Below are 14,914 nucleotides of genomic sequence, written 5' to 3'. Positions count from 1 at the left end.
GCAGAGGGACGCGCGAGGAAATACGGACAACTCTTTAACGGAGACCAAATCAGCCCCAGAGACTCAGCTCACTTAATCATATGCAGCCCCCTTAAAACCCAAGGGCAAAACCATTTGGCCACGCCCTTCCCCGGGCGGGGCGCTGCGTGTAATACAGACGAGACCTTTGCTAAAGTCCCGCCTTCTCTAATCCCCGCACAGGCGTGGCACAAATTTTCCCGCCCCTCTAGGGGTGCGGCGTATCTGACGTCTGACGTAACTCCGTCGACGCCATTTTAGCCGGTCCCATTCCGCCCTGGGCGTGGCGGCCATTTTGTTTTCGATACCGAGCGGGAGTTGACGGCAGCTTCCGTGGTGAAAGGAAGGAAAAGGGCAGGCCGGGTGAGCAGGCGGACCGGCCGACCGGACAACCAGCCAACAGCAACGAACTAACTTAGCAATCTACCGCTTAACACATCTAACCAACCGCCCACCAAGTTAACCCGAGCCCCTCCACCGTCAACTCAGGTTCGGCCGGCCCCCGGCCCGCCTGCCGCAGCCGTGGTGGCAGCCCCGGGAGGAGCACTGGCGTCCGTTTCCTTCGGTACGGTGAGGAGGGCAAGAGTTTGGGGGAACCAGGGGGCCCGGCGGACGCGGAACAGGAGCTGGTGGGATGTGGAAGCAAATAGGGAATCGGAGGCCCCGAAGGGGGCGGAGCCCATGAGAGGGAGGCGGGGGAGACCCCGAACTGGAAAACTCGTCGCGGGATTGATGGAAAAGGTTGGAATTTGATAGGGATGAAAAAGGAACGTTGGCGAGTTGAGCTACGTTGGCGGTCCTGACAGAGGTTTGAGATGAAAGGAGGATTACACGACTTCAAGGAACGTTGGAAAGTAATGGTTGCTTTAGGGTTAAATTTTGTGGCGCGCTCTCTGGGAGCGCACTCCCAGGGGAATGCCCTTGTAGGAACTCTTTCCTATTCCCTCCCTCCCCTAGGTCTCCAGGCCCTTGCTAATGCCCCTACTTGATTGCGAAATTGGTATACCTGTGTCATCTGTCTAGATCAGTAGTTCTCAGTTTTAGCTGCACGTGAGAAGCAGCGAGGTAGACGTATTTTCCCCTGCTATAAATGGCTCATCCCCAGACCTCACCATCAGAGATTGTGCTTGAAATGGTGTGGGCCCAGGCTTCTGAGTGCTTTTTGTTTTGTTTTTTAAAGCTCCTTGCTGCCAAGGTTGAGAAGGACCGCTGTAGATGAAAAACCAGAACAGCACTTGCTTTGGGTCTGCCATTTTGGAGGCTTGGGCAGATATTTTCTGTCCTGCGGCCTTGAAACTTACGGTGTGTGTGCTCAGTCGTGTCCTACTCTTGGCGACCCCATAGAATGTAGCCCGCGAGGCTCCTCTGTCCATGGAATTTTTCAGGCAAGAATACTGGAGAGGATTGCCATTTTCCTACTCCAGGAGATTTTCCCGACCCTGGGATAGAACCCTTGTCTCCTGCATTGGCAGGCGAATTCTGTACTACTGCGCAATCGGGGAAGCCCCAGGAGTTTATTAGTTTGAAGTAACTAGCTTCTGTTTAAGTACCCGAAATGAATTTTGGTGTGATTGTTGATAATCATCGATACAAGCCTTTTCATTCATTTTTGAGTCTTTGGGTCTTGTTGAAATGAGATAGTCGCCATTCTGGTTTGCTCATTCTGCCCATTGTCCTTTGTAGATTCTCGGGATTTGAAGATGGCTGCACAGTCTGCGCCGAAAGTTGTGCTAAAAAGCACCACCAAGATGTCTCTAAATGAGCGGTGAGGCAGCCAACAGCAACTTCAGCTCGTTCATAAGAAAACATTACTTAAATTGGCGCTGGGGTCCAATGCACAAAAGTGTTTTAAACTAAATACCAACAGAAGGCTACAGACCTCTGTTCTTAGTTGCATCGTATGTGGTACACAAAACAAATTGGGCGGTTGTTTCAAAACCCCTTATCAGTAGATTTTTATATTATGCTATCTGAAATATTTATCTGGTGGGATGTATTTTAAAAAGACTCCTCACACCCTCCCTTTTCTTCACATATTTTTACGTTGATACAGGGGTGGTGCAGCTCGGTAGCATGACCCTGGCTGCAGTAGGCTTGCTGCCCAGTCCAAGGCCAGCAGAGTTGTGTCTGGCCTGTAAGAGGCAGGTAGCAAGCTAAGAATATGTCCAAAGGCCCTTGAATGTCATTCTTGGGCCTTGTAAGAGGCACTTGCTTTGCTCCATTTCACTTTCTTTCCATTCTGCTTTTAGTTTGTTTTTGTTTTCAATTCTTTTACAGTTAAGTGTTCTCTTTCATCCCATTAAACTTGACAGGAGTAATAGAAGAGTGTCTTCACAAGCTCTTAGATGATTGAACTAACCTTTTCAGAAGTTATTGCTTGGAGTCAGAAAAAATAATCATTTGATACTAAAAAAAGTTACAGTATTTAAAGGCACTTTCTTGTCTGAGAGCTTTGTTCATTCAGTGCCTTTGACTAGTGACTTTATTAAGTTGGTATTAGACCACTAAATGATTTACTTATGTTTGTTTATCTTTTCTGAAGCATATGTACTTCTCTTTTTATCTCTTAGGGTGTGTTACTCTGATTCTCCATATTTGCATATTACTAAGTGACCAAATACATGAGAAAATGTGATATGCTCTTACAGTTTATGTGGGTATATCATTTCCATGGGCTTTGAAGGTGCTCTTGTCCTTCCGTATATTTGCCCGTAAAATAGCACCCTCAGGTCTCCTGAGGTTTTGGCTTGCTTTGTCCGTCTTTGAAACTACATCTTCTGTCTCTTGTCATCATATCTGCTTATTGCGTGTTTTTCATGCTTTCCACCTCTAAAAGCCATTACCTGAGCCCTTGTTATCACTTTTGATTGAATGTGCTACACTTAGCTGCATTTCTGAGTTTCTGAGTCTTGCAAGTTTGTGGAAGCAGAGGAGTCTTGAACCCACATCAGCATTGATCTAAGTGTACCACTTTTAAGTTCGTGGGATCTGGAGCTCCTGGTCTAGCAAGCCATGAAAATGCCAATAAATGTTTTGTAATAAAGCTTTTATTTAAACATCCATTTTGTTCGACCTTGAAGCTTTACTAATATGCTGAAGAACAAACAGCCGATGCCAGTGAATATTCGGGCTTCGATGCAGCAACAGCAGCAGCTAGCCAGTGCCAGAAACAGAAGACTGGCCCAGCAGATGGAGAATAGACCCTCTGTCCAGGCAGCATTAAAACTTAAGCAGGTGAGAGAATGGGTCTTAATGCTCCAGAAGCAGCTGATCTCTGTCAGGCAGTCCACTGAGGCTGTCAGGACATGATGGGTAATTATGAGGTGGCTCAGGGCAAAAGCTGAACTTCTCTGGAGGAGAGAAAAGCTCAGAGGATTCCCATTTGGGCAGGTACCAATAAGTAACTTTTTGTTGTCTTTCTCTTTTAGGGAGTTTGCCATCAATGTGGCCTGTTTCTATGTTATCAATGAGTATTAATCTCTTGTTTGCTGATCCTTTGCCCTTAAGAATAGATTCACTGGCTTTTCCACAAAGAATTTTAGTTTCTGTTTTAGATGATCTTCAAAAGTCCTACATTCCCTATTAAATTATTTACAAATTAGGGAAATGACTTTATTCTTTCTTCCCTAGTACAGGGAATCTGAAAGGCCTCTTAGTCAAAGGTTTTCAGTGCTAAACAGTGAAAAGAGTAGCGTGACCCTCATCTCCACAGCACCTAAAGTCTTGTCAGTAAAATAGAACAACAGCACTGAGTAATTTAAGAGTTAGTGGGTTCTCTTTCACATTTCCATTAAGAAATAATCCTATTCAGATCTGAAATAAAACCTGCTCTTTATTATCCATAGACTTTATATGCAAGTCCGGACAGTGGCTGTGGAAGGATATGTCCAAGCTGTGGCTGGGCGTCTGGAGGGCGGTGCCATGCAACTGTAAGGACTTTAACTGGAAGCACTGCATGGCTGTGCATAAAATCAGCAGTTAAATATAACACCCTTCCACCCCCACCCTGAACCATTGAGCTCTTTGACCAAAAATAAACAAGGCCTTCTGCTTCAGCTACCTTAAGCCTTGGAGTGGCTGCATTCATCCCTGACTCAGGAAAGCAGTAAAAGGCACCACTGTTTTCTAAGAGTAAATATTAAAAATTGCAGAAGACAACTCTGACATATTATTCCAGAGGACATTTTAACAAGCTTTAAATATAGTCTGTGCAGAAAGTAGCCTCTAGAGCAGTGGTATCCCGTAGAGCTTTCTGTGATGATGGAAATGCTCTATATCTCTGCTCTCCAGTACAGTAGCTATTACCCACATGACTGTTGAGCACTCAAAATATGACTAGCGTGAATGAGGGGCTTAAATTTTTTATTTCTTTATTTTTTTTTTTAGTTTTTTTACTTGTAAATTTAATAGCCACATGTGGCTAGTGGATACCTTGGCCTATAGCAAGCACAGCGCTAGAGTGGAAACTGGGTGGTACACCTGACATACTTCAGCTTCTTGTTAAGTTAGAGAATAGGGTTGGTGACAGGTCAGGACTGGGAAGGGAGAAGAACTTCTAAGTACTATATAGTCTCCCCTTAAAGCACAGATCTTGAAAGGATCTACTTGGAATGACCAAAGAACAGACTTGTAGAATGAAGTCCTGACCTCGTGTCATTCAGAGCTTATCCCTCTGATAAGCAGTTTGTAATCTCATGCTAATAATAATAATTCACAGCATATGAAAATCATTTGTAGTAACTTGTGTGTGAAGCCTGAGGATATATAATTTATTTTCATTCATATTGACTTATGGCTTTTTAGGAGAGCAGGTTTGCTAGGGCTTTGGTGTTCAAGGCTACACAGTCACCCATTCCTTTGAAGGAATTTAATTATCTAAGATCTTGTTTTCATGGTTTCTCTTGGAGGGACAGATTATTGAAAAATTTCTATGGTATATCCTTGTTCTCAAATGTGACCCTGAGTTCTTATGATTATAGCTCAACTCAATTCTAATGCAGGTTTGGCTGGTTTTCTATGGAGATATATTTTAGTTATATGTTTATTATAAATTAAAGGTCATTATACCGACTTAATGGAGCTGTTTGCAAAGGTAGACATGGAATTATCACTATTTAAGATATGTAAGGAAAGGAGATTTGACTTTTTTGTGTTTATTTACATCTTAAGGTAAAAAGTGGACCGTCTGGAGATAGATACTCAGAGGAGAAATGGACACACTGGCCTCTTTGACTGAGAAATCAAACTTGTTCTTATGTCACAAGAATTCAAATGAACTTATAATTTAAATTTTGCCCAGAGTGTGATGAACTTCCTATGGTGTTTGAGTAAGCCTTTGAAGAGAGTGGTAGTCCTTGGGCAGGTATGAATCAAGTCATATCATTGTCAACTGGTGGTTCAAAATCAGCAGAATCCACAATTTGAAATACAGTGTTCTTATTAAAATTTACATTCCAAGTAGTGGTATATGACTTCTATAATCAAACTAGTGAGGTAATTTGTGGTGATGCCAATTTCATAGAACCATACTCAAGCTTCTTGGAGCTCTGGATCAAAGTATTGCTTCTCTTATACTGTGTTCTGAGGCAAAGGCTTGCTTCTGGTTTAGGATCCTTGACACCAAGTGCAGGTTTATTTCCCACCACACAGACATCTTGCTTCTTTTTCTCTGCACTTTTAGTTGCTAAATCCCATTGGATTGCTTTTTTGATCTCAATTCCCTAACACCTTTTCTTCCAGAAGAGCTTAAAGCAGCGCCTGGGTAAGAGTAACATCCAGGCACGGTTAGGCCGACCCATAGGGACCTTGGCCAGGGGAGCAATCGGAGGAAGAGGCCTGCCCATTATCCAGAGAGGCTTGCCCAGAGGAGGACTTCGTGGGGGACGTGCCACAAGAACCCTGCTTAGGGGCGGGATGTCGCTCCGAGGTCAGTGCTGTGTACCTGGCAATTGTTCGGGACCCAACCCCTTCCCTTTTCTCTTGGGCTGCTATGGACACATTTGTTTAACATCTTTAAGCCTGAATTTGTATTAATATAATTAATAACTTTTGAAATCACGTATTTTTAATAGTGCTGCATGTCTTTTATCGATACCATTCCTTTTCTGATAATGTGCAATGGTGAGAGGCTATGACCTGCGTAACAACAGGTAATTCATGTCATCTCCATTCCATCTTAAAACACTCTGCTGCTGCTTGAATCAGAGCACATTCAAGTTCTAGAAATAAGTCAAATTAAGAAATTTATGGGTCTTCTGGCCTGTATCTTAACTAATCATCTGTTCCTGGTTCTATTCTAGTGAAACATGGTTACACCTGGAAAAAAAGAGGACAAGTTGACCCATAGCTCTTAATTATATGTTACATTTTGGGCACTGTTATACTGTTCCCTGTATAGTTCTTGTCCCCTGCAAAGATTTACTGAGAGCAGGAATCATATCATTTATTTTTAAATCTATTATAATACTAGGCACCTATCTGTAATTATTCAATAGATACTTATTAATGTGTATACTTACTAATTGACTTAACTGCCAACTTCTTCCAAAAATGGATTTGTGGTCAGACTTGTTGAATTGATTGAATAAAGAGCAGCTTGATCTGTTCATACTCAGTGTGCAGCTTGCCCCACCCAACCTAAAAATTAACTGAATTAACTCTCATTTAACCCTCACCGCCTTCCTTTGGTTAGAATCTACTTTGTCTCTCTTGGATTTACCTGCATATACATTGTATGCCTCCTCTCCAAGGTCAAAACCTGCTCCGAGGTGGACGAGCCGTAGCTCCCCGAATGGGCTTAAGAAGAGGTGGTGTTCGAGGTCGTGGAGGTCCTGGGAGAGGGGGCCTAGGGCGTGGAGCTATGGGTCGTGGCGGAATCGGTGGTAGAGGTTAGTCAGCTACCAACTTCAGAGACTAGCTTCCCCCTATTTCTCTCCCTTCAAAACTCAGAGCCACCTTTCTGCACAGCTTCAAGTCATAGGCAGGCTTATTTGTTTGTCTTGTTTGTTTTATGAAACTGGCATATTTTCTAAATGCACATGCTGGTAGTGTGAGAGTCTGTTGTGGGTTTTCCAAGAACAGTCAGGTATGTGCTACAGAGCCAGATTATATGCAGTCTTCTTGCAGGCTCTTGCAAATTTAAACTGTATTATTAAAATGACAAGATGGTCAGTTAAGGATTTTATCTTTTTCTGTCCCTACCCCACCACCACACAACCCACCTCATAGCTCAAAACCCCACTTTGAGTCTAATAATAAGAGAAGAGGAGGGTGAACAAAAGTAAAGCAGAGTTAAAGAAGATGGTAGGCTTGGAGCTAGGTATTGACTCAGTTTGTGTCTAAGCAAAACCAGAGATTTTTCCATCAAAGTAGAAAAAGCAAGATGGTATTATGTCAGTTAATTAACTGACTCTTGTTGATAATCTTACCTTGAGACAGTGATACTTGTCTTGTGACCTCATGGCCCAGATTGGAAAAGAATTTTTAATGGTGTTGCTGTTGTTAATACCAAATCTCATGGGAGTTTTCTGCCTTAGAGCTTAGTGGAAAACTCCCGACAACACCTGTCCAAGGAAAAATACATACATTCTTGTAGCCCCTGTGTATGTTTGCTTTGGTCCTTTTAAAGTGTGTGGTGGGTCTTTCATAATTTATGACCTTAAAGTAGCCAGGGGATAGTAACTGTTGAGAAAGGACATTTGATAACTTGAGGGCTTGTTTTCTTCTCTCGCATTATATGTTGCTTGGCTTATTGAGTGAAGTGCAAGCTAGTTTGGGTTTCAGGATGAAATCGCATGTTCAAATTATCTTGACTTGGTTTCTGAGAGAGACATCACAAGGATTTTGTGGGGAGGAGTCTAAAGTAGCTTTTCAGAAAGCTGGGTATGTTTTGTTAAGTGAATTGAAACCACCTCTCAGATAACCATAATTGTTACAATGTGAATAGAATCAGGAGATAGAAATGTCTGGAACTACTCCCAAGTGTTTTTTCCCAACTCCCTTGATTGTTCCTATGTCAGAATAACTCCTCAGTCTCCTGACATAGGATCAGCCAGCTCCTTAGGTTTGATAAATTTGAGGAGAGATGAGCTAATTTTTCTGAAGGATCGCCAACAAAGTTTAATTTGAAAACTGTCTAGCTTCACATCCCTGTTTCTCTGTGCCCTTGTTACTTCCTCCCTATCTTACTAAATGGAGTTACCTGTAATGTATTTGCATTTTAATTATAAACTTATAGTGAGTCTATAGTTTCTCCATTTTCCCTTTGATAGAATTAAAAAATTAGCATTTAGAGATGAGCATGTAATAAGGGATTCATTATGTGTGCTTTCCATGTGTTGCTTTCTACCCAGTGTGTTTCCTGTTTTTCCAGATTTCTCCTCTTTGCCCTGCCCTTCAGCCTTTCTCAGCTAGGCCCCGCTGCTCTGAGGGGCATGTATCATAGTACCCATTAAACATACTTGTAACTGTTTTCTTCTTTTTTCCTTTGGGCCAGGTCGGGGTATGATAGGTCGGGGAAGAGGGGGCTTTGGAGGCAGAGGCCGAGGCCGTGGACGAGGGAGAGGTGCCCTTGCTCGCCCTGTACTGACCAAGGAGCAGCTGGACAACCAGTTGGATGCGTACATGTCGAAAACAAAAGGACACCTGGATGCTGAGTTGGATGCTTACATGGCTCAGACAGATCCAGAAACCAATGATTGAAGCCTTCCCACCCTCCTGTAAGACTCTTGTTCAAGTCACACATCTGTAAATAACTTTAAGATAACAGATGAGAAGAAAGCTGACTGATACTGAAAGGACCTATCATAATAGACTATGGACTGACTTGCCACCAGTTTGTGCATTTAGTGTGTTCCTTTTACTTTTTGATACTATGTTGTATGAAACCCTTTTTTCCCCCCTCTGACTGGGGTTTGGTTTGGTTTTGTTATTTGGAGGGGAGGGGTTTCCTTCACCCAGACTTTTCTTTGAACATAAATGTGTTGGCCTTGTGGCTAGTACACCCTCTTCCCCCATCTGCCTCCCTTCATCCGTCATATGCTTTGACAGTCTAATGTTTCCTCTGTTCATTTTGGTGCCCCTATGAAAAAGTCCCAGAAAGAGCCCACCAGTGTTCCACCTTAATGTCTTAAGTTTCTGAGATAGAATTATTTTACGTCATTTTTAATAGCCTGTTTAAAGTGTTCAGAAAATCTGGAGCTCATAAATGCATTCTGCCACATTGATGTTTTAGTAAATTGGGAACATTGACATAGCTACAGGGCCACCTAACACATTACACGTGCTGGCAGCTCTGATTTAATTAAAGCTATCACCATGTACATTTGTACCACATAACCATCGTGCTGGGTTGGATATGTGCACTTTCTACTCTGGAATGAGATTTATAAACTTTTCCCCTTGGTTTTTCATCATGTTCTAAGGGATGTTTTTGGGTTGGCTTAACATCCTACAAAAGAGGAGAAAGCCTTTTGGTTTGGCAGATGCCTCAGAAGGGAAAGGGCTGAAAATTGATGACAGATACCTGGTGGGAGGGCTCAGAAGATAACCATGCTAAAGTACTGTTACCGTTTTGTTTACCCCAGACCAATCTTGGGGTTCTCCATTCGTTGACTTTGTAGACCCTCTTCTTACTCCCCATGAAGGTTTAAGTTCAACCATAGTCTATCAACTGTTCAGTTTCAGTAGAATCTTTTGTTTATGGTTCATTATAACAAATTGTTCTCTCAAAACCAGCCAGGACTTTTCTCTTTATTTGTTGGGCTCTTTGAAATGCCATGGCCACCATAACAATATTTCAGTATACCCTTGTAGAGTTCTGAGTCCTTTATAGTTGTGTTAAAATTTAGGGTGGGGAGGGTGTGAGTTTGGGGCAGAAAGTGAACAGTTTGCCCTCTTTTGAATAATCCCCAAGGCAAGATTAACCGTACAAAGTAAAGTACTAACTCATTTGGTGCATAGAAAGCTCAAAGGCATTAAAGTCTCAGAAGGCAATACCTGGTACTCCAGGACTGGTTTCCCTTTTCCCCAGTGCTGTTTAAGGAAAAAGAAGAAGGAAAAAAAAAACCTAACCACCTCCAACCAAGCCAGTTACCATTGAGCTACTTAGTACCCTAAACTGTTGGGGAGGTTATGTGCCGTTGCAGACTGAGAAGGAAATTTTAGTTGGGAAGACCTGAATTTGAATCCCTTCTGTATGACCTCGCCTATTTAACCTCTAGGTGGGGAAGCAAGTAGTCTAGTGGTAGACGGAAGGGTTTGAAAAGACCATACGGAGTTGGGAGAGAGTCATGTTGACATAACGAACCTGACCCAGTTTTGAAGTTCCTGTATTACAACTAAATGGAACGTGGGACTGGAGGTCTTTAGCCCAGACACACGATAACCTTAAATTGGAAAGAGTAAAAAAGATATGTTTGTGTGGGCAAGGCTAATCTTAAAGATAGCTCCTTAGAACTCTGACTCCAAGTCAGACCCAAGACTGTTTTGTTGCAGAGGTACTGATTGGCAGTGGGCAGGCTACCCCTGGAGATCTTCACATCCAGGGCTTCCTGGACATGTTTGGGAGAAAGGGAGGGAGCTGCAGGGTGAGTGGGTTCCTTTACCCTCTTCAACCACACAATTTGATATGACCCAATCTCTGAGATCCCGCACCACTGTCCTTCCCAAATACTTTGAACTTAGCTGAAGATGACTAACAGGTATGTGTTCCTCAGGATATTTTTAAGTGGGTATCTTTGGTACCATCCTCTTTAAGCCCCTGAAATCTTCTGTAAGAAAAGGGGTGAAAGAGGCACTGAGGCATCCTGGGGGTGAGGGGTTGCTTTGTGGGTCCCAGTGAAGCTGGGCAATGAGGTGACCACTGGAGCTTAAGGTCCCTTCCCTCTCTTCCTCCTCTATATCCCTCTAACCACCCCCTCCCCACTTTTTTCTCCTCCTACCCCTTGAAAGAATTTACAGTGGGAGCAAAGGAACTTCCCTACCAGTCATGGGCCCTGCAATCCCACCTGTTGCTCACTGCAGTTCCAAATCTCCTTGAGACCTATTCCCACTTCTGCCAAGCTCGGTCTTTAATGAGTGCCTAGGTGGAGTAGAGTGTGATAGAGTCAGCCTAGCTCCTGGGTCAGCCTTTTACTCATTCATCCACCATCTGCCAAGGACTTACACAGACACAAACACATCATTTGTTAGGCATTGGGAGTACAGAGAAGAGATTGATAATGGACCATTCAAGTCAAGGGAAAGTTTTACAGAGAAGGAAGAAGAATATTTGAAGGAGACAACAATACAAAAAGGTACAGAGGTCTCAGATGTATGCTGGGGAAAGCATTCAGCAGTCCTTCATAGTAGGATGGGAGACACAACTGACCAGATTGAATAGCATGGAGCCTAATTGTCTTGCTAAATACCTTTGGCTTTATGATTTGGGTGATGGGGAGTCGTTGAATTTAAGCAGGAGAGTGCCATGGGGTGATTTACACAGAATGGTGGAACATGAAAATGGGCTAAAGGGAGGAAGACCGTGGAATCTAGGAAAGTGATGGGTTAGTCAAAAAAAAAAAAAGCTGGCCTGAACCTGGACAAGTCACATCCTTGGGCAGTTATCCAGCCACCTGATGTCTGGGATTCCTGTCACAAGAGAGAGGAGTCAGGGGTGACCTGAGCAACCACAGAGAAGGAATGAGACATAACTCCTCTCCCTGGCCTGCTCTTGCTCTGTATCCTGAGTGCCCTCATGTGGTGACCCCATGCCTGATCTAAAGCCAGTGGAATCGCTGCTGCCCAACCCAACCTTCACCACAGGTACGCACTCCCCTTGGCCTCATACCCTGGAACGAACTAAGTGTTCAGGCAAGAGGGGCTAGCAGAGGACAGGGCTCCAGCCCCCATAAGCCCAAATGGCAGCCCCTTTCTCCCGTCCCCAGGCCCCCTGGAGCCTTATCAGGTGTACTGAAACCAAGCAGGGACCTGTGGGGTTCCCAGGCATAGAGGCATTTCTATCCATTTCATAAGCAAGACTCCCATGACTTCCCTTGCGTTCCAAAGGGCATATTCGAACAGTTGTTAATGAAGGGAGGAACAGCCAAGAAATCACTTGAGTCATGACTAAAGTTGAGGGGAGAGGGGCTTCCCAGGTGGCTCAGTGATAAAGGATCCACCTGCCAATGCAGGAGACATGAGTTCAATCCCTGGGTCAGGAAGATCTGGAGGAGAACATGGCAACCCACTGCAGTATTGCCGGGATAATCCAATGGATAGAAAGAGCCTAGCAGGCTACAGTCCATGGGGTCACAAAAGAGACGGAGCCTGACAGCACACACAAGATTACAAGGACCAGAAAAGCTCAATATTAGTAGACCAACCACCTGAGAGTACAAGCCCTACACACACTCTAATCTTGTCAGAGACTCTTCCTTTGAACCAGCTATTAAATCCCTTGTCAAGTTCTCTGGAGGGGAGATACACAGAAGCCCACTGGCCCCCTTTGCCTGGCAAAGCACTAAAGCTATCCTTTTCTGCTTCACCCAAAACACTGGGATTTGATTCACTGGCACCAGTGTACAGAGAGGCTGAGCTTTTGGCAACAATACTCACCCGTCAGCAGTGAACAGCACCCGGACCAGGGCTGTAAGTGGGGCAGGCCTGGTGGGAGGCTCCTAGAAGGAGGCAAGGGGCCAGAGAGCCTGGAACCTGGGAAGAGACCTTGTCTGGCCTAGCCTGGCCTCTGTGTCCCCTCTCCTGTCCATCCCACTGCAACCCCAGGCCTCCCACTACTTCTCCCATGGATTCTCCAGGCAATGTGAAGAAGGCCAAGGGCACCCAATCTTCCAGTTCCTTGGGGACCTTTAAGAACTCACCTCCTGCTTCCTCTCCTTCCCCTGAAACACTCACATATAGATACAGGTGTCACATTGGGGGCATATTATCTCCTTTCTAATCCTAGACCTTCTCCGGGCAACACCTCCAGCCTCTTAATTAGGAAATCTCCACATCTCCAAACTCATGTTCTGCTTCTAACTTTTAGCTGGTAGCGCCAAGGGGAGAGGTCTTCAGGAGCCACTGGATGCCCTACACGCTTGCCTAAAAGGGCTTTCTGACCTCACCACACCCATTCTAGTGACTCACCCAGGCAGGATGATCCCCACCCACCACCCCCCAAGGGTAGAGTCTGAGGCCCAGGATGGCTCTGGGACCTGTGATGGTGGGAGCAATCTACCACCAACCACCAGACAGGGCCTCTTACTGTGTGAGCGGACCAGTAGACCTGGGGTATCTACCACTGTGGTAGATTTCCCAGGTCCAAATTTCCTGGGAAGCCTCTTTAAAGGATTCTCTTGATTCCCCATTTAGTCTTGGTTTGATTTCTTTACCTTTTAGTGTAAGGTGATTATCAGTTTAAGATTTAAACACATCTTTGTGTTACCAAGTACAAACTCACTCTGCTCACCACACAACAGGCCAACGAATCCAAGAGACAAGGTGTTGAGGCAAGGAATATTAGTTCAATAAGAAAGGCGGCTGACCAAGGAAACGGTAGATTAATGTCTCAAAATGACCATCTTGTCAGGGTCTGGATGCCAGGCTTTTACAGAACCAAAAATGGAAGTTGTGAGGAGCTAAAGTCAAAAGGCAGAATAGAGAGGGAGAGGCACTGCGGAAGTAAAGTAAGACAGGTCTTCAATCTTGCTAAACATCTCCCAGAAGGGCCAGGCTTTGGAAGGGGTGTGTTAATCTCGTCTTTTTTTAGCCATTCAGAGGTGAGCAGGGACAGATTCTCTCTCTATGAGCTGAACAAAGGCACTTTTAACAGGCAGAGGAGCAGCATCCTCTGAGGCACGCCACTGTATATGACTATAATAACAACAGAAACAAAAAACAAGTCAAAAAAATAGTTCCAACATAGAGTCAGAATTGATTCTTTTGAAACGTGGTATGATAGAGGGTGCTGCAGAGAGAAAGCCAATTCTGACTCCAAGTTGGGAAGTGCTTCTTTGACTTGCTTTTCATTGCTTTTGTTGTTATAATCATACATAATAGCTTGCCTCAAAGGACCCTCCCCCTCTGCCTGACTGTACTAAAGGGCCTTTGTTCAGCTCCTAGAGAGATAATCTGACCTTCAGTTCAGTCGCTCAGTCATGTCCAATTCCTTGTGACCCCATGGACTGTAGCACACCAGGCCTCCCTGTCCATCACCAACTCCCAGAGCTTGCTCAAACTCATGTCCATCGAGTCAGTGATGCCATCCAACCATCTCATCCTCTGTCATCCCCTTCTCTTCCTGCTTCAATCTTATCCCAGCATCAGGGTCTTTTCCAATGAGTCAGTTCTTCACAACAGGTGGCCAAAGTATTGGAGTTTCAGCTTCAGCATCAGTCCTTCCAATGAATATTCAGGACTGATTTCCTTTAGAATTGATCTCCTTGCTGTCCAATGGACTCTCAAGTACAGTCCAAATCTCACATCCATACATGACTACTGGAAAAACCATAGCTTTGACTAGATGGACCTTTGTCAGCAAAGTGATGTCTCTGCTTTTTAATATGCTGTCTAGGTTGGTCATAGTATTTCTTCCAAGGAGCAAGCATCTTTTAATTTCATGGCTGCAGTCCCCATCTGCAGTGATTTTGGAGCCTAAGAAAATAAAGTCACTGTTTCTATTGTTTCCCCATCTATTAGCCATGAACCAGAGGCCATGATCTTCGTTTTTTAAATATTGAGTTTTAAGCCAGGTTTTTCACTCTCCTCTTTCACTTTCATCAAGAGGTTCTTTAGTTCTTCAATTTCTGCCATAAGGGTAGTGTTATCTGCATATCTGAGGTTATTGATATTTTTCCAAGCAGTCTTGATTCCAGCTTGTGCTTCATCCAGCTCAGCATTTCACATGATGTACTCTGCA

General features: G+C 44.2%; 1 protein-coding gene and 1 long non-coding RNA gene across 16 annotated transcripts; one reads left to right on the top strand and one right to left on the bottom strand.

Annotated features, from left to right (window-relative positions):
- The first annotated feature begins 301 nt into the window (after positions 1-301).
- CHTOP (chromatin target of PRMT1) lies at positions 302-9,749 on the top strand. 15 transcript variants are annotated; one of them, XM_081494878.1, is made up of 7 exons: positions 302-583; positions 1,702-1,783; positions 3,099-3,252; positions 3,864-3,947; positions 5,761-5,944; positions 6,768-6,905; positions 8,513-9,749. In XM_081494878.1, the coding sequence occupies exons 2-7, from the start codon at positions 1,719-1,721 to the stop codon at positions 8,716-8,718; spliced, it is 831 nt and encodes a 276-aa protein (XP_081351004.1). In that variant the 5' UTR covers positions 302-583; positions 1,702-1,718; the 3' UTR covers positions 8,719-9,749. The 15 variants fall into 15 exon arrangements, with proteins under 15 accessions (XP_081351004.1, XP_081351002.1, XP_081351006.1 ...); XM_081494876.1 differs by having other exon boundaries at positions 5,758-5,944; XM_081494880.1 differs by having other exon boundaries at positions 302-588.
- LOC145507676 (uncharacterized) lies at positions 8,511-13,100 on the bottom strand. The gene is made up of 4 exons (XR_014055008.1): positions 12,876-13,100; positions 12,613-12,674; positions 11,594-11,646; positions 8,511-11,098 (listed from the first exon to the last, which is right to left on the bottom strand). It is a non-coding gene; the product is annotated as an uncharacterized LOC145507676 (long non-coding RNA).
- Between the last annotated feature and the right edge of the window lie 1,814 nt (positions 13,101-14,914).

This window comes from Giraffa tippelskirchi, chromosome 5, assembly GCF_054371585.1.
Source record: "Giraffa tippelskirchi isolate mGirTip1 chromosome 5, T2T-mGirTip1v1.2.pri, whole genome shotgun sequence".
In the NCBI taxonomy this organism is placed as follows: Eukaryota; Metazoa; Chordata; class Mammalia; order Artiodactyla; family Giraffidae; genus Giraffa; species Giraffa tippelskirchi.
Note: the sequence above shows the minus strand (reverse complement) of the source record. Positions and strands in the feature narration are given on the sequence as shown.

What these genes read in the sequence shown, in the direction of transcription:
- CHTOP (XM_081494876.1), top strand. Translation starts at nt 1,719, where the DNA reads ATGGCTGCACAGTCTGCGCCGAAAGTTGTGCTAAAAAGCACCACCAAG. An exon ending in CAGCATTAAAACTTAAGCAG is followed by an intron (nt 3,253 to 3,863) that starts GTGAGAGAATGG and finishes TATTATCCATAG; the next exon opens with ACTTTATATGCAAGTCCGGA. An exon ending in GGGCGGGATGTCGCTCCGAG is followed by an intron (nt 5,945 to 6,767) that starts GTCAGTGCTGTG and finishes CTCCTCTCCAAG; the next exon opens with GTCAAAACCTGCTCCGAGGT.